Source organism: Panthera pardus, unplaced genomic scaffold, assembly GCF_024362965.1.
Source record: "Panthera pardus isolate Hobbes unplaced genomic scaffold, ASM2436296v1 HiC_scaffold_7, whole genome shotgun sequence".
Taxonomy (NCBI): Eukaryota; Metazoa; Chordata; class Mammalia; order Carnivora; family Felidae; genus Panthera; species Panthera pardus.
This window is the reverse complement of record NW_026527002.1, coordinates 38,688,209-38,708,191: the sequence shown is the minus strand read 5'-3', so window position 1 is coordinate 38,708,191 and position 19,983 is coordinate 38,688,209. Positions and strand designations below refer to the sequence as shown.

At 41.0% G+C, this 19,983-nt stretch overlaps 1 protein-coding gene across 5 annotated transcripts in view; it reads left to right on the top strand.

Annotated features, from left to right (window-relative positions):
* The window catches only part of RUNX1T1 (RUNX1 partner transcriptional co-repressor 1), a 141,675-nt gene that overhangs the window by 38,927 nt on the left and 82,765 nt on the right, over window positions 1-19,983 (top strand). Inside the window, exon 1 of one of the 5 annotated variants that reach the window (XM_019453441.2) lies at window positions 700-1,025. The exons of the other annotated variants lie outside the window; for them this stretch is intronic. Within the exon in view, the coding sequence (XP_019308986.1) occupies window positions 1,019-1,025 (7 nt within the window). The 5' untranslated portion in view covers window positions 700-1,018. Of the gene's footprint in view, window positions 1-699; window positions 1,026-19,983 lie in introns of those variants that run through there. 5 annotated transcript variants of the gene reach the window in all.

The following is a 19,983-nucleotide window of genomic DNA, read 5'->3' as shown; positions in this document are numbered from 1 at the left end:
CATGGTGTCCATTAAAGCTTATGGGGAAGAGTCCATTGAACCTGGCTGGGTATGTGTTATTCATGGGAAGGATAAACATTTAAGGGTGTGCAAAAAATCAGAAATCAGGAGGATGTGATTGTTCAGCGTTTGAAAAGGCTTTACAGTGAAGATTTTGTTTTCATCTCCCATGGATCTCTATGCAAGGTAGAAGAGAGTAACCTGAAAATGTTTGGAGCACATCAACGCAGGGATCCCAGGGGGTTAAAAGCACTCTAGTAAAATAAAAGTGGTCTGCTTCTGCTTCTAAAAAGTGTTCTATTTTACACATACTACTGAGAAGCTGACAAAGGGAATGATTCGGATACTTTGTTCAGTAGGATAAACTGGCACAAAATACAAAGTCTTAAAAAAATGTTTTTATACTGTTTTGGATTTCCAGTTCAATAAACAAGCTTTGAGGTTGGTGCCTACGTCGGTTTTTAAATAGAGTTTCCAATTATGGCTGTTAACATGAGAGGATGGAAGGGGAGCGTTTCATTGTGAGCAGTGGTAGGGGGCCCGTCTACTTTCCATTCTTTTGGCAAAATAAGGGTTAACTTGTAACGGGATGGGGGTGGTGATGAATGAATTATTCAGCATTTAGCTTATCATTCTGCATTTTACTTTCTGTTCTTTGGTGCTCTGGAACTTGCCCAGAGAGGTACAGTGGGTAAGGGGAGGTAGGGGTTGCGATACTTTGCACACACATCCCTGTCATTGTTCTGCCTGAGGAGACAGGGCTGGGTTCAAGGCCACATGTGCTCCTGTCATCATCCACATTTCTGCTCCAAGTGCAATCCGGAGTGTCAGCTCTCCATCTGTCTCCGCCTGGCAGGCGCACGCGCCCAGCACCCTGCCTCGGGCTATGCCGCCCCAGCCCCTTCTGACGGCCCTCCTCTCTCTGCCGGCGCTCATTCCAGAACAGGAGGCATGAGCCCCGATCGCGCTTGATTTTAGGAGAGAGTCACTTTCCGTGTGGACGCTGGATTCAACAAGGATGCCTGGTGAGTTCGCCCTGCTCTGCTTTCTTTCTCTGATTTTGAAATGAAGAAAGCTTACTTTTTATTATGCATGGAAAATACCTTCTGCCCCACGTAATTTACATAGGCGGGGGGGGGGGCGGCGGGGGGGGGGCGGTGACAGAGGTGAGGAGGGGAAGGTGGCATAAGGAGAGCCATCGAGATCTAGATACAGGGGCACAGGGTGTGAAGGCTTTGCTTTCGGAATTTGGGAGGTGTGTTTTAAAGGCTGAGGGGAAAGTACAGCCACATTGAGCCCAAGTAAGAAGTATCGCTTCTGTTACGGATTTTGTGACTGTCATCTGTACCTTGTATCCTGGACATTTCATCGGTGGAGAGAGTTTTCAGATTGTGGCAGAATCCTGGGATAAGGTCTCTTTAAAAAGCTGTTTATGTCAGAGAAAGTGAAGGGAGCTTTGGAACTGCAAACGATTTCAGTCTTGCCTTAAATCACAGTCCTTAGATGTCATAAGGCAAATAATTGAAATCGATTCATTAAAAATAAAAAGTCTGCTAGATTACTGAAGCTGTTGTGGTCCTGGAAATTTAGTGTATGTCAGTTTCCTCTGAAGCATGTTATCTTTGGAGCCTCGAGTGTCTCCGTGATGGTGGCCAGTGAAGTCTCTGCTTACGGAGAGAGAAGGCTGGGGGCGGGGGGGAGGGGGGAGCCTGATGGAGAATGGGTTGTTTCTTGCTCTTCTCAAGAACTGTCTGGATTGCCGTGAACCTACTTTGAGCAGCCTGTCCCCAGCTAAAAAAGACAGGGCAGGGAGAGATCCTCCAGCTGGCTGATTTGTGCAGATTATTTGGGTAGGACAGGCAGAAGAGACTGTGCTTGGTCACAGAGTTTGTACACCTCACAGATGGTGTTTTGAAACATTATCTGCCAGTTTTCTGCAACCACAGTTGTGTGTAGGTATTGCCAGTTGTTTGAAGAATGTTTTCCCCTTCAGGATGTGTCTTGTAGTCCTCTTCATTATTGATCTCTGTGCAGAAAGGATGCATTTGTGACAGAAGTGCACTTTTTCATTAGTTCAGTAGACAAGGAGTGTATGTAGCTGAAATATGGGGAAAATCAATTTACAGAAAGACAATGACTGAGGTCTTTGAAAGGTCATTTTAACTCTTTAAGCTCTCATCTTGATTTATATGCACCGCACAACTAAAGATGCAATGTGCGTTGGGTATGTGATAGGGAATCGGTGTGAAAAAGTATTTGTGTGGATTTCTTTTTTTCCTTATTCCGCCAGAATATTGTAGCACAGTTTCCTCTGATTCTTGTGTCATACCTTGAGTCGTCTTTGTGTCTGTGCTCTTAATATATAGTGCGTGATCTGACTTACCAGCATTTTGAAGAGTCTATGTTTTGTTTTGGTTAAAACCCTTTAATAGCCCAAAGCCATTTGTAAGCGATAATAGGTGAGAGAGATTAGTTAGGACCCTTGCCAGCCCCGACTGCTTACGTGCTTCCATGATTTTAAAGTCATCTTCAAAGCATCCTTATTGCAAATACATTGAACTATAAAGTTTTAGGATCACCGATAAGTTTGTTTCAGTGTTAAGTCGTTAATATCTGACTGGTTCTAAAGCAGTAGCCTGAAGAGTGGCAGTGTTTCTCACTCTCTCTCTCTCATCAACTGTGTTAGAAAACCTTGTACTTGGATGCAGAGAATATATTAACAGCTGTGACTATAAGCATGTGCCAGAATGGCGATACTTGAGCAGATCTGACACTTGGCTATTTTTGACACCCATCTGCACTTTTTAAACTCTCCTAACGGATGGACTGCCTCTTAATATGTTTTTAGCATATTTTCGTCCATACATATGTACTTATATTAATGGACAGTTTTAACCATCTGGGACAGATTTTATATTTTTAAATAATACATTATGTGTAGTAGATTAAAAGGATGTGTTTTGGGTAATCTGATATTGTCGCTGTTTTTTGTTTTTCTTTGACTACGTGTTTATATATATCAACAACTTCTTCCTCCTCCTCCTCCTCCTCTTCTTCTTCTCCCTCTTCTCCTCCTCCTCTTCCTCCTCATTATTATTATTATTATTATTGTTATTATTATTTCGGTAGGTCATGGTCAGACCTGGTTCCTGGTTGTGTCAAACCTGATGCAACAATTCTCAAATCTGGGACCTTTTTTCATAAAAATGGGGATTCCTGGAAACAAATGTGCACAGACTGAACTTATTCAAAGACATACCAATCTGTGGGGGTGGGTAGGTTAAAAAAAAAGTCTCAGTTTAGGATTTCTAGAACTATTTTGGTTAAAAAAACATGCTTTAGCTGTTGATAGCATACTGTTAACAAAACGAGCTATAAAAAGTTAAAGGAGACCGCTCCTGCTTTAAAGAAATAGATAAAACTTTTTTTTATGATTGAACTTAATATAAGGAAATATCATGTCACTGCCTGTCACTTTGTAACAACTAGATCCTTGTGTTTAAGAAAAGGAAAATGTTTTCTTGTGAGATGGCTGAGAGACCTTGGACATTATATTGTTTCGGGAGGAGATGCCTCTGAGCTTTCTGAAACATTTATATTTTTATCAATCTGTGTATAATATTATCAAAGACCATATGTTGACCTACAAAATGCTTTCAGGACTGTTTCCTTAAAAGGACAATAAGCGAGCACAGTGAGTGTAGCCCAGAAATAGTGCTGTTCTTTCAGAAGATGGCTAGTATGAGGTCAGACCACCCTTTCTCAATGGTCCTGCTCTCCAGATGTGCCTGGAACTTTTTTTTTTTAAGTTCAAGTTTCCAAAAAAAAAAAAAAAAAGAAAAAAAAGGTCTGTTTTCAAAATCTGGTTTTACTTAAGACATCTCCATCCTGGAGTGCATTTCATAAATTGCCCACATATTTTTCTTAGCAGAGAACTTAACTGGCTGTAATTTTTAACACATGGCCACATCATGTGATATTTTCAAAACACTTACACGTAGCTTTAAGAAGGTCCCTGCAGAAATGATCCATCTTCTCACAGCCGGCCCGGTTTTTAACAGCATATCTGCATTTTCCATTTAGTAGAGCTATATATTATTAGCTTACATTTTTGGGTAGTAAAACAGTGCATTGCTGATTGTAAAACATGGACTTTATTATCTGCTGAAAATTGATTTGGCATTTATAGCCACTGTGTACTAGACTGTTTTTCTGTTTTTAACATCAGTGCTTGCAAGCGATGATTTGTGTAAAAAACAGAGATGAAATTGCCACGGACGGACAACTGTTAGTGTCCCTGGTAACTGAACATTTGGGTAATGCACCTGGTTATTTTCTTTTAAATAGATTAATCTATAAATGCTATTATGCAACAGCAAAAAACACAACAGTCCATCCACTGTCACTCAGTTTTACCTTGCAGGTTGATTTTCCGTTGTGTTGGGCTAACTCTTTGCTGTATCAAACAAGCCTCCGGCCAGCTATTAAAAGAAGACTGTATAAGCTGCAGATACCCAATTATAAATGTAGATTGTACAGGCGTGACTTCTTTGTCACTTAGTAGTTCCGGCTTCCCTTCAATCTCTGGCACCACTTCCTTTTTCTTGTCCAGTTATTTTCTGTTAATATTTTTGAGTCCTTGACCTTTTCATTCTATATATTTTCAATAATACTTGGAAACTTTTGCAAGGCATCTTTCTGTGTAGTTAATGGTCTGTTGAAAAAGATAAGTGTTTAATTTTGGGGGGGTGGTGGTGGTGGTGGTCATTTCTGATGATTTCATAAGACAACTAGTTTATTTTTACTTCTTAGAGTAAACATTCCGCTTGGTGGGCATTATAGAGTCTAGAAATGTTTATTAACCGTCTCATCATTACACTGACATCTGATGTTTGCAAAGAAGATGCTGTAACTATAATATTCTGAGCAGCCTTCTGAGTCATCAGAGGAACAAATACCTTTCAGAGCTGGGAGGTTGATCTGGCAAATGCCTTTAGTTTACAGATGTTGAAACTGGCTCATAGAGGTTGAGCAACTTGCTCAGGTGGTTTATTAAAGAAAGAAGATTCTCCAGGCCACCCTCTTTACCATGCCACTGCTAAATCTCATATACACGTTACCAGACCAGTGTCAGTCTTACTTTATTGTCTTTCATATTCCACCCTGGATTGCTCTTACTGTATGCTTTCTCCCTTCTTACACCAGGACTGCAGAGGGATGTGGGAGAAAATTCTCTAGCAATAGTCACTTGACCTGTGGCAGAAGTATGCCATCAGATTTGCCTTCTAATTGTTTGGAAATGAGAGAACCTCACTGTGGTTAATCACTAGGGGGCTAAGCAGATTGAATAATGCAAGGCTATGGCAAGGGAAAGGTTACTGTCATAAGGAAGTGCAGGTGGTAGACATTGGTAGGTTGCTGAAAATGTGCCAAGGACCGGATGACTAGGATTCGGTTCCCTTCATGCCCTCAAGGAGTTTTGAGTTGTAGAGCTCCGGGTAGAGAAGGAGACAGTAATTAGGATGTAGAGTAATGAGAGCCTGGAGACAGGAGACAGGTAAAGGAACCCAGAGGTGAGGGAGTACCTGGGTGCCTTAGAAGTCCAGGACGTAGCGGGAGGGTGGGCAATGGGCCAATCTAGTGCTTATTAGAAACCCATGCCTGTCTTACGTTGCATCAGATTGGATCTTCGTTAATGTAACTTAACATTTTTTACTTTGTTGTTCTTATACCGAAGACAGGACATTCATTTTTTGTTTATTAAATTTTAATTTCTGTGTGCGAGAGTGGGTATAGTATTTCTCGAAAGCGGTTTCTTTGCGTACTGTTGTGGTTCTTGGGTAGCTAACTGTATCTGGTGGAATAAGTCATTAACTTAAATGACTCATAACTTGAGAACAATAGGATTTCACACCTGACCAAGAAGCAGGTTTATCTGGCTGGCTTTCTCAAACAGCTGTTTGCATTAATTAATATTAATGTAAATGTACTTTCTGAGAATGTCTAGCTTAATTATGTTTTTCAACCCATAGAGTTCCAATCAAAGGAATCAGGAAATCCTCTTAATCTCAAAGGGAATATATAACTGCCATCTCTGAACAGAATAAATCTCTGATAGTATAGGAAGAGCAGCCTATTATTGAAAACTGGCCCATGCCAGGCCCAGGGCTAGGCACCTTATATACTTTCTAGGTCTCACTGCCCTTGTTCTGTAAATGGTTTCTGTGACCACGTGATCTGTTTGAAACCTGAAGATCAGGTAAATTAAGCTTTGCCCCCAAGGACACATAGATCCAGTTAAATGGCAGAGGAAGGATGCTCTGGTTTGTCTGATTTTGGATTCCTTTATTGTTTTCTTTTTGAGGACGGGGGAGGATGTTGTGGCTTGAAGACAGGATATTTTGTAATGGAAGCTAGATGGAAAGATTTAAAGGGGGATGTTTGAATTTGGAGTAGAGTTGTTCTCTTTGCTGAAAAATAAAAATGGTACAACATTAGCCTTAATCATCAAGAATATCTTGGATAAAATAGGTTAGGATGGGTAGTTCTCTGTGTATTTCTACTCCTTTTGAAAGAGTGCAGTGAGACTAATAGGCATCAGGGGGCTAACGTCATTATTTTGAAAAGTCTGATAGAAATCATAGATTTATTCTTTGTCAAAACTGTACAGGCTAACTAAAACAGCACCTTTCTAGGCTTTGGGAAAGAGGTAAACCTGCTTATCTTTTGTTGATCAGAAGCCCAGATAGGATTTTCCAATGTCTCAGGTTAGTAGAAAATTGGAAAGCAGATGATATATTCGGCATATTGGCAGACCAGATTGTTTTGTTCACCAACATTGTGTGGTTAAACAATAAAAATTAAAAAAAGTCAGATCTCTTGGTAGTGAGACTGTTGGGGACCCATGATTCTGCCCCAGGAAGGTTCTAGGCCTGCAGACACAGTGATTCCAGACGATGGGGACACTGTAGGAAAGCAGATACCTTTCTTCCGCATGCCCCTCCCTCCCTAAAAAGAAGCAGTTGATTTTTAAAATTGTGGGATGCTTTCTCTAGAAGCTTTCATTTCTGTTTTCCACATTTCTTTTTTAAAGGCTGGACGATAAGTGTACTCACTTTATTAGAGGGATTCTTTTAATTCTGTGTGGTTTATTAACATCGTGTCGGGTACTTGCTGCTCATGCAAGAATATAATTTTGAAAGAACCGACGAGAACATGAAACTGTAAAGAGTTTGGCCTTAAGAGCTATGTAATTAGATGGGCAGAAATGCTCTTTAGGAAGAAGGGGTATTAGAGGGTATCTTTATCATGTGTTTATAGCTTGAACAAGAGTCTTAAAGAGTTTGACAAAATAAACAAACCATTCTTACTAAGCTGAGATGATTTTGAGGGCGTGCTTAGTTATTTGGAAGTTTGAGAAAGACAGTTGCTGCGCTTCTGAGCATCCCATTACTTTACATTTGAACTTTGTATGATTTAACTTCACTGCCTTCCTCAGGACTTGTCTGCTTTAATGGTTGTCGGGTTATTGGGAGGAAGACGCACAATAAAATTTGAGGGTTCTGTGGTAACAATTTATATATTCTTGCATTTGAAATGCTTAACATGTGTCCTGACAAGGATATGACCGGAATGAGGAAGGGCCTGGACTCTGACACTTTCCGTGTGAGATGGGCATTGTTTCCTCTTTATTATGGTTGTATCTGAACCTGTACGCTCAGCACTTAGGGGAACACTTCATTTGAAAGGCCTGTTAACATTTATTTTCTTCCTTTCTGCTCTGGCATGAGTTGTCTTTGTACAGCCTAGGAAAATATTAAAGGGATGGAAATGAAAATTTGTGTTCTTAGAAAGCACCCTGTTTTCTTCTAGACTTCCCAGAATACTCCTTATCATTGGTTTATAAAATATAGAGTGATAGAAATCAGAGGCAGAGCCCGGTTGTTAATTACCCAGGCATGCTCTTCCTTACCAGCATTTGCTTGTGAGAATGACATGGCCAAAAAACAAAAAACAAAACAAAACAAAACAAAAAAATGGTAAATGTAGACATAACCAGACTTTTAAAACTTTTTCCATTTTGTACACTTTAGGAGTCTCTCCGAAGAACTTTGCTGAGAGGAAGAGTTTACCTGTCTGTATTATTTAATTGTTTGCTGCTGAAGGGAATGTCTATTTGTTTTTCGTCTTTATTTACGTCTTACTCGCATTGTGGGAGTAAAGCATTTGGGACCCTATCGGTGTGATGTTAATATACCTTCCATCAAAACCTCTCGGAGAATTCAGCCATTTGGCAGTGTTTTCCAAAGAGTAGAAGAGAATCTCTTTAAGCCACAGAGTTGCTTCTGTTTGCTGGTTTAAAATTTTTATACTTACTGGCAATCATTTTGGATGGCCATGGTCTTCTCACTCAGCGATAGTCTTGCTCAGTGAGTGCTGAACATGTTTTACCTTTTGCTTTACAACTTGGATTTATATTATGCACGATTAATATGTGGTGTTTTATCAGGCCATCTTTTTGAAGAGCACAGGGGGTAGAGAATGTCAATTCCTGGGTGTGAATCAAGGTTCCTCCACTTAGTGGCGTGACCAGGAACAAGTCAGCTTACTGTCTGCCCCAGCTCCACGTTCTTTGTCTTAGAGACAATTATTCTGCCTTGCTGACTTTTACTTCACAGGACGGTGATAGTCATGATTGGAAAGGTGCTGTGTGCCCCTAAAAAGCATAGTTTACATGCAAGCAGTAATTATTAAAGGCAGACCGTGGTGCTCTGTGGACTTAAAAAGGGGGATAGTGTTTGAGCCACACAAAAGGGCTCTACACTCTGGTGCTTGATGAGTTTTTTTGTGCACATTTGATGGGATTTTCCAAATTCTGTTGACACCCGATAGGATTTTCTCCCATCTCTGTCATCTGCCCACCCCTTTTCGCTGAATGCGCCCACCCTTTTACCCATTCCAGTCATTTGCTAACTTGGAAAGGTCACCAAACTTAGGATGGTGAATAAAATAATAAGATACATGCTTAAGAAAAGTCCATCTTGGCTTTTTTCAGTTATTGCAGCTTCAATTCAGTGATTCAGAGGCTTCCCTCCCCCCCCCGCCCCCCACACACACTGATTTTTCTGTTACTTGGTAGGGGATGTTGCTAGAGAGATGAATTCTGTCTAACCTTTTATGTCTCCCAAGATACATACTCTTCTTTGTTGTTTAAAATAGACATCTGAAACATCATCAACTCTTCTTGATAAAGCTGCCATTTACATTACGATCTTGAGTTCTTCGTTCTAATAATTCCATTCCAGACTACCTGTGAGCGTGGCATATAGTAGGCAATCAGCACATGTTTGCTTAATGAGTCAGTGAGTGGATGAGAGGTGAACTGGGATTCACCGAGATCTTAAAGGAAGGAAATAATGCACAGAGCATGTTAATTATGAGGGGGAAAAATAAGTGACTCTTGGAGAAGTTTTGGTAAATGAAGTTTAAGAATCAAGTATCTGCTTTCAGCATGAAGGAAACATAATGCATTTGTTTTTCGGCCATACAACTTCATTGGTAGCTAGCTGTGTCGTAGTTAAAATTGCATGCGTTTGGGGCTCCTGGGTGGCTTGGTCGGTTAAGCGTCCGACTTTGGCTCAGGTCACGATCTCGCGGTCCGTGAGTTCGAGCCCCGCGTCGGGCTCTGTGCTGACAGCTCAGAGCCTGGAGCCTGTTTCAGATTCTGTGTCTCCCTCTCACTGTGACCCTCCCCCGTTCATGCTCTGTCTCTCTCTGTCTCAAAAATAAACGTTAAAAGAAAAAATTGCATGCATTATCAATCAGTTTATCATGATCATATGTGTATAATGCAATGTATAACACTTAAACCCTTTCTGGCATAATTACTGAAATCAGAAACAAAGTCCAGGGCTTTTGACAATGGTACACAGTATTTTGGGAAATTGGCTGTCCCTTTACCTGAGCACTTGTGTGTCGTTTGGGAGGAGGGGCGTAAGGTTTCAGTCTTCTAGCAGACATATTGAGTAAGATTCTAGCAAAAGACAAATATTAATGAAATATTTTCATCGTTTCAGTTACACAGGAAATTCAGCCAAGCAGTTTCTTCAACCAATAATCTTAGATGAGTAGTAATGTGATAGGCTGATAAAATTTATCCTCAAAACTCCAGAGAGCTTGCTAAGATAATCTATTCAGTGCATGATATATATATTATTCTCATGAAAAACATGTAATTTCTCGCATTAATGCAGCTCTCTTTCTTGAAATGTATTTGCCTTCTTCTATGTGTTTCAACATTTACATTGAATCCTTTGAAAGGAACAGGGCAGGACTTTATAGAGTTTCAGGGACTATTATTATATGGTATACCTGAAAAGAATAATCTTGCCAATTTGACAGGTATTTGGTATTTCTCTTAATTTGTGCCTTTTAAAAAATTCATAGGTCAGTTTAGCTTATCAACCGAGTGGCTCTGTTTTTATCAGGATATTGTGATGTTCTGCACAGATACCAGACTTTCTAAGGGTGAGGGAGCACTTTGGAAACATGGTACAGAATGACTTAGATAAAGTGGGTTCGCAGACCAGTAGCCATCACCTGGGAACTTCGTGGAAAGGGACATTCTTTGTCCCACACCAAACCCATGATCAGAGACTCTGGGGGTGACCCTGCAGTTGTGTTTGAACAAGTTCTCAGAGGATTCTGAAACGCGTTGACGTTTGAGAAGCACTGTTGTAAATTACAATTTTTGTCTCCTTCTGTATTCTAGAGAAAATACCCCTTTGTGATCATAAACTAGTGGAGATCCTAGATAAATGGAAATCAAGGCAATTTATTTATTTTAAGTGATGTATTTAAAAAATAATAAGAAATTACTAATAATGTATTTATTCAGATCCTTAGTTTCTAATGGCATATTCAGATTCCCACACATCACAGCTAAATTGACGGAGATCCTAAAGAGAGGGTGCGTTTCACCTGATTCAGAGATGTTATTTGTTCTGATAGTTGCTTTTAAACAAGTGAGTTTATTTCAGTACACTCAGGTACCTTTTATTATGCCCTGGCCTCATTTTGAGGCCACCTTTTGATGATTCACAATTTTGTGAGTTAGGTGATGGGGCCTCTGTAGACGTTATTTCGGTAGACTACAATTTCATGCTAATATCAGGTAGTCTTGAAAGTTTAGACATAGGAAAGTGTCTTTTTTTTTTTCCTCTCTCTGTGTTGAACGTAAATAAGGGTTCAGCATAATTAAAAAATGTTTCGTCAGTAGTGCCTGGAGAAGATTTATTTCTTATGTCTCCTGTATCTTCTGTTGTTCTCTTTTGTGCTTGGTGTGCCTTCAGTAAGCGTCATCTGACACGCTTTGTGGCCTTTGCCTCCTGTGATAAAATAGATTGAAATGATTCCTGGCACCATCTGGTGAAGAGGGGCAGCCCTGGAGGACTGGGCTTTGAGAGAAAGTGACTGAATGCTAAGAAATGTGGAAGTCTAGGGACACAAGCAAAGGATTTTTTTTTTTTTAAAGAGCATGAACATTAATACATCTTCTTGAGGTTTGATGGGACATGTACTGCCTACTGCCCCATCTGGTGCTTATGATAGCATGGCATATTAGCAGGCTGCAAGTTCATAATGTATTCAGGGGGAGGAGACATCCCTTGCATACCAATTGAGGCGTCCTCTCTTTCAGAACTGCTTTTGAATTTCAATGATGTTTATATCTTCCAAGCCGTGACTGAACTGAGCATTTCCGCTCTGAGGAATAACATGAGTGTGTGTGTGTGTGTGTGTGTGTGTGTGTGTGTGTGTGTGTGTTCTCTCTCCTGTTCCTGCATTAATTTATCTTCCTCTCTTCTTTCTTTCTTGATGAAACTATAAGTAGTTTTTAACATTATGTCGGTATATGATTTTTTTACAAAAAATTTCCGTTTTAAAACTACATAATTTTTTTTTTCTAATTTCATTTATGGCACTTAGGGCATATTGCCTTGTGGGATTATTTGTGTCGCCGTCCCTTTATAGATTGAACACTTTTTGAGGGTCAGGCCTGTATCTAATTATGTATGTGTCTCCATGGCACCGGGAGTTCAGTCATCCATTTAACAAATATTTATTTACTGAGCTTACACGGTGGGTGTGACACTGTTTTAGGTGTTGAGGAATCACTGGTGAGTGGGCTGGGGAGTCCCTCCTCTCAGGGCATTTGTATCTTAGTTGGGAGGAATGCAACAATAAACAAAGAAACAGATACATCCACAAGATAATTTCAGACCAGGCTAAGGCTAAGTACTATTAAAAAACAGTCTAGAAAGAGGAGGTGGGAGGGGAGGGAGGATGATGGCTGGGGGGAGGGGGGGGGTGCTCACTTAGATTGGATTGTCAGGGGAGGCCCCTTTAAGGAGGTGAGGTTTCTGCCGAGACCTGAGCATCTGAAGATTTAGTGGGAGAGGAATAGCAAGTCCAAAAGCCCTGAGGTGAGAACATGATTGGCATTTTCAAAGGTAGCTTGAGCCAAGTCCAGGCAGCCATGGCCAGGAGTTGGGGTTTTATTCTTACCATGTCTAGAAGCCATCAGAAGTGACATGATCTAAATTAATCTTTCAAAAGGATAACTTGAGCTGCCATGTGTCATGCTTTTAGTAGGCACTAAATAACTATCGAAGGAGTGAGATGATCCTTTAAATCCACGGAGGCATTCTGTTGAATTGGAATGAGCATGGATGTTAGTATCAGAAAAACTCTTGGATTCTGGCCTTGCCATTTGCTTGATGTTGGACTCTGAGCAATTATTTAACCTCTTGTGGCATGTGTCTTCTCATCTGTCGAAAGGGAAAATTAGTACCTAAAACCACGATATTATTGTAAGAGTTAAATGAGATAATTCATTTAAAAGACCCAGCACAGTGCCCAGTTCCTAAAAGATGCCCGATCTACCATTGACACGCTGAGCACAATTAAAACATTTGGGCTGGTTTCGAGGAATATTTAAACAGTTGGCAGCATCTTGCTGGAAGTCCTTTTCTGGTACTGTTATCTTTTGAATAAAACACTGTTAAAATATTACATGGTAGTAGTACCCAGCATCTGTAGTCTGTTGCTCTTGATCTAGAATTATATTAGGAAGAAAACTCAAGGAATTTTGTGGCAAAATCCATGTCCCCTCAAACAACCTGGATTGTTTTTTAAAATTTCTTCTTAGCCAAAATGTATCTCAGTGAATTTGAAACTTACAAGTGACATTCTATCAGTTGCTTTATACACACACACACACACACACACACACACACGCACACACACGCACGCACGCGCATTTTCTCTCTCTCTCTCTCTCTCTCTCTCTCCCTCCCTCCCTCCTACCTTCCTTTTTTTGTTTTGGAGTTTAACTTAAGGAAGCCAAAATGCCTTCTGAGTCGGTGTGATAATTGTGGTTATTTGAAGGATGTTAGAGACAAAAGTTTTAATTCATAATAAACAGTAACTTCATTAATTAGTTACATGTTAATATTAGCTACAAGCCATTTGAAAGGAATTTTTGAATACACTCAAATGGGGACAATAAGGAGCTGTTGCCTGAATGATGAGCTTAATTGCAGGAAACAATCCTTCAAGTATTTTCATTTAGTCTGCGAGGCAATGTTTGGCTGGTCAGACTTTCTGCAGCGGAATTGTGGGATCGGGGTGGGGGCAGATGTTGCTGGTGGTTGAATGTCTAAAGAGTTCCAAGTTACCATTGCCTTAGACACAACCCACATACACGGGTTAGTTGCATCAGTGTTTAAACTGGCTCTTTACTTTTAAAATTCTGTATTTGTTTTTGGCTAGAGGTTCTCACCTCAACCGGTAGATTATTTTTTTTTATATCCGTCCCCCCCCCCCCCCCACCGAAACATTCAGGAAAACAAATGATGCTTAAGGAATGTGGGGGAGGAGGTAGTGTGGGCAATTCAGGCAAGTTTCGTCAGCACTTACAAGATTCTTGAGATGTTTTTTCATGGCCTACAGAACCCTACAGAGCTGTTAACATCTGCACGTTTATGTGAGAGGAGCCACAGGATGCCATGAATGCAGATACTTAGGAGGTATTTGTCTCTAGGGAGAGAAGAGAAAGAAAAGGCAGGCTGGCCAGGTGAGATAGGTACATGGGCTCTCAATAATGATCTGCCATACTTTCCCCTCAGTTTAAGACGGGACCAAGAGAACAGGGTCCAGACGTTATTTACTGATACCTCATGCATTTTGACGAAACCAGAAGTCCTTAAAGGTCTGAAAAACTATAGTGAATGTTCATTGAAGCAATTGGTATCAATCGTAAACATTCGCATTTAGTTAATTGTTTATTGAAAATATATTAAGTTGATTTGGTTCCTTTGAGCTGAACATTTGGCAACATTTTGGGGCGCCTGGGTGGCTCAGTCAGTTGAGCGTCCGACTTCGGCTCAGGTCATGATCTCACACTCTGTGAGTTTGAGTCCCACATCAGGCTCTGTGCTGACAGTTCGGAGCCTGGAGCCCACTTCAGATTCTGTGTCTCCCCCTCTCTGTGCCCCTCCCCTGCTCATGCCCTGTCTCTCTCTGTCTCAAAAATAAATAAAAACATTAAAAAATTAAAAAGAAAACATTTGGCAACATTTTTGTAACTGAGCACATATTGAAAGTGCACGGGTTATGCTCTAGTCTTTCTCAATAATTTATGCAATAGTTTTACTTGAAAGAATTGTGTGGGAACTTTTCTTAAAAAGGACTGCTCAGCTGCTCAGAGCACAGATCCTTGCCATTGTAAACTGCATTTAGGCAGGTGTCTAGCAGATGTTGGAGGAAGTGGGTGAATAGATTAAGTGGGTGTGGCATCCTTTGCCCTAATATAACCTATGAGGCAATTTTGGAACGAATGGTTTGAGGGCAGAGACTCTTGTCTCTGACTCCTTTCTTGCCTGTAGTGCCTAGCACAGTGTTTCTCACGTAATATGCATGATGAATTTCGCAGAATACCCTGTAACTCAATGACAGCTCTGTGATTCATGCATTCCCTTCATCAGTCATGTAGCAAGTATTGATTGAGCTCTTAATCTATATTACACCTTTCTCTAGCCCCTGGGGATGAGCCTGTGAATAAAAGCAAGCATAATTCCTTGCCCTCATAGAACTTACCTTCGAGTGTGTGCGTTTGAGGGTGGCCATGGATGGGAACAGACAGCAAATGATGAACAAAATATAAGTGAATTCTGTGGTAGGTTAGAAGATGATAATTATGAAAAAATTGGGCAGGAGGAGGCTCATTCAGGCTGTTGAGAGAAGGGGTCAGGCTTCAGTTTTAATTAGGGTGGATAGATGGGCCTCTTTGAGAAGGGACTTTTGTGCAGAGACTGGCGAGGTAAGCAAAGGAGCCCTGTGATTCTGTGGGGGGGGGGGGGGACATAAAGGCAGAGACTGAAGGCTGGAGGGTGGCCTGGGTCAGTTCAGGAACAGGAAGGAGGCCAGTGTGGCTGGATGGGACCTGGGGTGAGGGTAGAAATACGCTGGGAGAGGAGATTCAGAGACATAACTAGAGAGTGAGTGGGAGATCCTGGAGGGCTCTTTAGGCCATTCTAAGGACTTTCCTATTCAACAGAATTTAATACTCATCCCAGATAACCACTTCCCAGCACCTTGGGCACAGGCGTTGTTCTCATCTGCATGATGCTATGATATCAGGTATTTAAGCAGTGCCGCCATCTGAAGACCTCAGTGTGCCTCAGGGAAATTGCTGTCTATTATTTTTTATTCCAGACATCGTGCAGATATTTATTTTACTGCCATTGTTATTCAACGCGATTTGCTTGTGTGTTCTGTTTTTTGTGTGTGGCAGGATGAATTCCCTAACCTAACTCCTACTCTACCCAGAGCTGGTCACATCTACAAGTTCAGTCTTCTTTGGGTCCTGGCTGCCTTATCTTAGTGCTTTTAAACCCATTTTAGGTACCATGTGCTGAGAAACAGGCATTTGCCAAAGGTAAACTAATAGTCACACTGGAGTGATATTGAAAATCTTGGCGTAAATCCTGTGTTTGTGGAAACGGGCATTATTTGTGGCTCTCATAGGCTGCAATCTAGAACCTCCTTAAATAGGTTAAGGTCTGTCAGCTTCCCTAGTACCACTGAAGTGAGTTAAGTTGGTTACAGGTTCCCGTCTAGTATCTATTAACACATGAGAAGGTAAGTTACCCTAGTATCTGTTCACATGTGAGTCATCTCTGACGTGTAAGTCATTCCTTTCTTCTTTCAAGGCAGAGACAGTCTAAAATGATACATGGATGGACGTAAGATATCAGTGAAAAATCTGTATCCTCTGGGAGAACACAGGCCATGGTGTAGACTTCCTGCATCTCCCGGTGCTGTCAGCTTAATTATCTCAACCATTTCCTTGGACCCACTTGAAATTCCTGACTCTCATGAACTTGCTGCCCCATCTCCAGGTCATGGAATTGTGGTGGCTTCTTGGAGCCATCTCAAAGCATAAGTGAGTTTTAGTGGCTGCACAGTAGAGGGGTTCACTCCAATATACAACTATTGAGGTGTTGCCTCTGGGAAAGACTGTGCGAACCACTGCAGGGTTTCAGAGAGAGAAGGACGCGGTCTCAGCGCCGAAAGAGCGTGAAGTCTAGCAGGGGTTGTCACGTTGCAATAAGGATCGCCATGGAGATTGAGAAGCAGAAAAGTGGAGATTAATTGGGGAGAAGTTACAAGAGGCAGTGACGGTCCAGATCAGCATGAGAGGAACTTGAAAGCACTGACTGGAGTCTGTGGGATAGCAGCTCCTCAAATGCTTGCTGTGGTCTGAGAGAAAAGGGAGCAGACTCAAGAATCCTGCTGGCATTTTGAGCCAGGGTAACTGGCAGGATGGCTGTGCCTCAGTGGAACTCTAAGAAAGTCAGGAGGATGAAGTAGTTTTGTGGAAAGGGTCCTCTCACTGATAAGTTGAGCTCGAGACTCTTACAGTCACAGGAGCCATTCTGCGGGTGGTGAGAGACGTGGGATGGGAGCTTGGGTGAGGAACTAAGTCCTGAGATAGGAATTGAAATGGAGAAAATAAGTTGTACGTGACCACTGTGGGTAGACCATTTTGAGGAATGGGAAATACTAGGTTAGTGTTTTATCAATGCCTTGAAATTTCAGTGTAATTATATTACGGTTTGCTGTGATCATGCGTAAGTTCCTGTTTGAAATTAACTTTTATGTTTGTCCCACTTGGTAGTCCTTTCTTTCCCATAGTTTTTGAGAGAGGATTTATATTTCTTTTAGTTACCATCAGAGCTATACTTACCTCTCCCAGTTGTGAGTACCTTCTCCTTTCCTTTTTGAATACCCTATGTAGACTTTGCATTTCACCAGTACTTCCTGTTGCTTGTATCCGTGGAGAGCTTCCTCATGGTGGAATCAGTTGATTCCACAGTATCCTGGCTTGAACCATTGTGGTTTCCAAGTGGAGGACAACCTGTTGCTTAAGAGTGTGGGCTTTGTAGCCAAACAAAACTGAGTGTGATTTCCTCGTCTGTCCTCCACACTTGCCCAGTGTGCCTCAGTTTGCTCATCTGGTTCTCTTGAGTATTAAATGGAATCATGGAATCATGGCCTATGTGCTGGCCCCCAGTTAATGAATAGTTGGCGAAACAACAGTGGTGATGACGCTGATAGCGGTAATACTCATTCTATCTAACTCTCATTAGATTTACCCAGTGCCTGCTCTGTGTTGCAAACGTGGGTTATGAAGTAGAATGGGGTCCTTCCATGGAACATGGCTATTACTTAGTACTGGCTACTAAGCCCACCTCTTCATAGTGTCCATTTGATCATCTCTTGAAAAGACAGATCAGGACACAACAGACCTGCACCCTTTTTAGTCCCGTTCAGCCATTTTTTCCCCGTAGATACTGCTCTCAGTCTGGTGTTGACTTCTTCACAGTTGCCTCTCTGTGAGACCTTGTAAAAGTCACATTGGTTTTCTCATCCACAAAATGTGAATATAGCCAACTCCCAGTTACAGCCTGTTTATTCAAAGTGAATTGATTTTGACCTTTTCTCTCCTGCTGCCTCTTTTGCCCATCTCGCTGCTAATTAATTTCCACACAAGAGAATCAGCGAGAGCAGTAATAAAACATAAAATTAAAATTAGTTAATGTTGGTTCATGAGGATTTTTGAGAGCACAGAAGGTATGTAATTTACTATGAGCTTTGTCTGAGTTTTGATTTATTTGTTTATACCATTCAGACTCCTGTTATCATGGATAGTAAGAATTGGCAGTTATATAAAACAAACATTATCTGATTAAAAAAATTAGGAATTTTGGGATAAATTCAGCTTAAGGTATTAGGATTTTTAATACTGTCTTTCCAAGATTCTAAGGAAAATACGACCAAAAAATTTTATCTATACTGTCTTTGATATAACCTTTTATGCCTGTTACTATAAAAATATAAAATAGTCACGCTAGTTTTTATTTTCACTTATATAAAATTTTATCTATGTATATTTATTAAATTTTATAAGATGATAATGCATTATAGAAGCTTTTTATGAAGTTCCTTATAGTTTTGTGATAGCCTGCTCGAACCTAGCTGGAGTTTTCCTTTTAGGAGATTTTTCCTTGGTTGCTAATATTGAAGCTTGACAAAGATAAAGAACTTTATCTTTATCTTTCTTTTTGGGAAGGGATTTCATAAACTTGGTTTGGGGGCATTTGAGGATACTTTAGCTAATCTTAGATAATGGATGTCAATTTTCTTAAAATAATTTTGAAATTGAATAAAATTAACTTTTGGGGAAACTTTTTTTTTTTTTTTTTTTTTTTTGAGGGGGCAGGATGCTCTGCAAAGAGGTCTAAAAAATTTGAATTAAGCTTCCTCTTGGGGAAGATTCCTCCTCCAGGCTCACCCATCTTTTATAACAAATGAGAAATGGGAGAGGTTGAGGGCTGGTAGCATTCTCTGGATATGAACAAATAGGGACACAAGAAGAAAGGAATAAAAGAGAACATATAAATTGAAATGAAAATATAGTCATTCGCTAAACCTTTTCTTTCTTTTTTTAATCAAACTTTTTTTTAATGTTTATTTTTGAGAGAGAGAGCATGAGCAGGTAAGGGGCGGAGGGAGAGGGAGACGCAGAATCTGAAGCAGGCTCCAGGCTCTGAGCTGTCGGCACAGAGCCCGATGTGGGACTCGAACTCACGAGCCCGGAGATCATGACCTGAGCCAAAGTCGGACGCTCAACCGACTGAGCCACCCAGACACCCCATCTTTTTTTTTTAAATTTTTTTAATGTTTGTTTATTTGTGTGAGTGGGAGAGAGAGGGAGAGAGAGAAGGAGGGGGGGAGGGGAAGAGAGAGAGGGAGACACAGATACGAAGCCGGCTACAGGCTCCGAGCTGTCGGCACAGAGCCCAGTGCGGGGCTTGAACTCATGGACTGTGAGATCATGACCTGAGCTGAAGTTGGACACTTAACCAACTGAGCCACCCAGGTGCCCCAAAATCTTTCCTTCCTAACACACATGCTGAATCCCATGACATAGCTGAGGGCAGTAAAATAATGAAACAGGGCATAGTCTTCCTGTAAGAAGGCCATATCTGCTTCATGAGCGGACACTTACTTTTTCCTTTGTGCAAAGGCATATCAGGTAGGCTGTGATCCTGAGTGTTGTAGGAGTAATGGCTGACATTTATTAGTGCTTGTGTATATTCTAGGCATTGTGTATGTGCTTGACGTCCATGTTTTCTCTTTTAATCCTCAAAATCACTTACAGAGGCAGTTGCTAGGACCATCCATATTTTATGGGGAGGAGATGGAAGTTCATAGATCAAGGAATTTGCCCAGCTGGGGAGATGGATGTAGGATTCCACTCAAGAGAGCTGACTCCCCAACCATGCTCTTGGTTCCCTGCCTGGACTCTTACCAGTGCGTCATCGTCATATCGTAGGCAGGGAGCACTTTACTTTCATA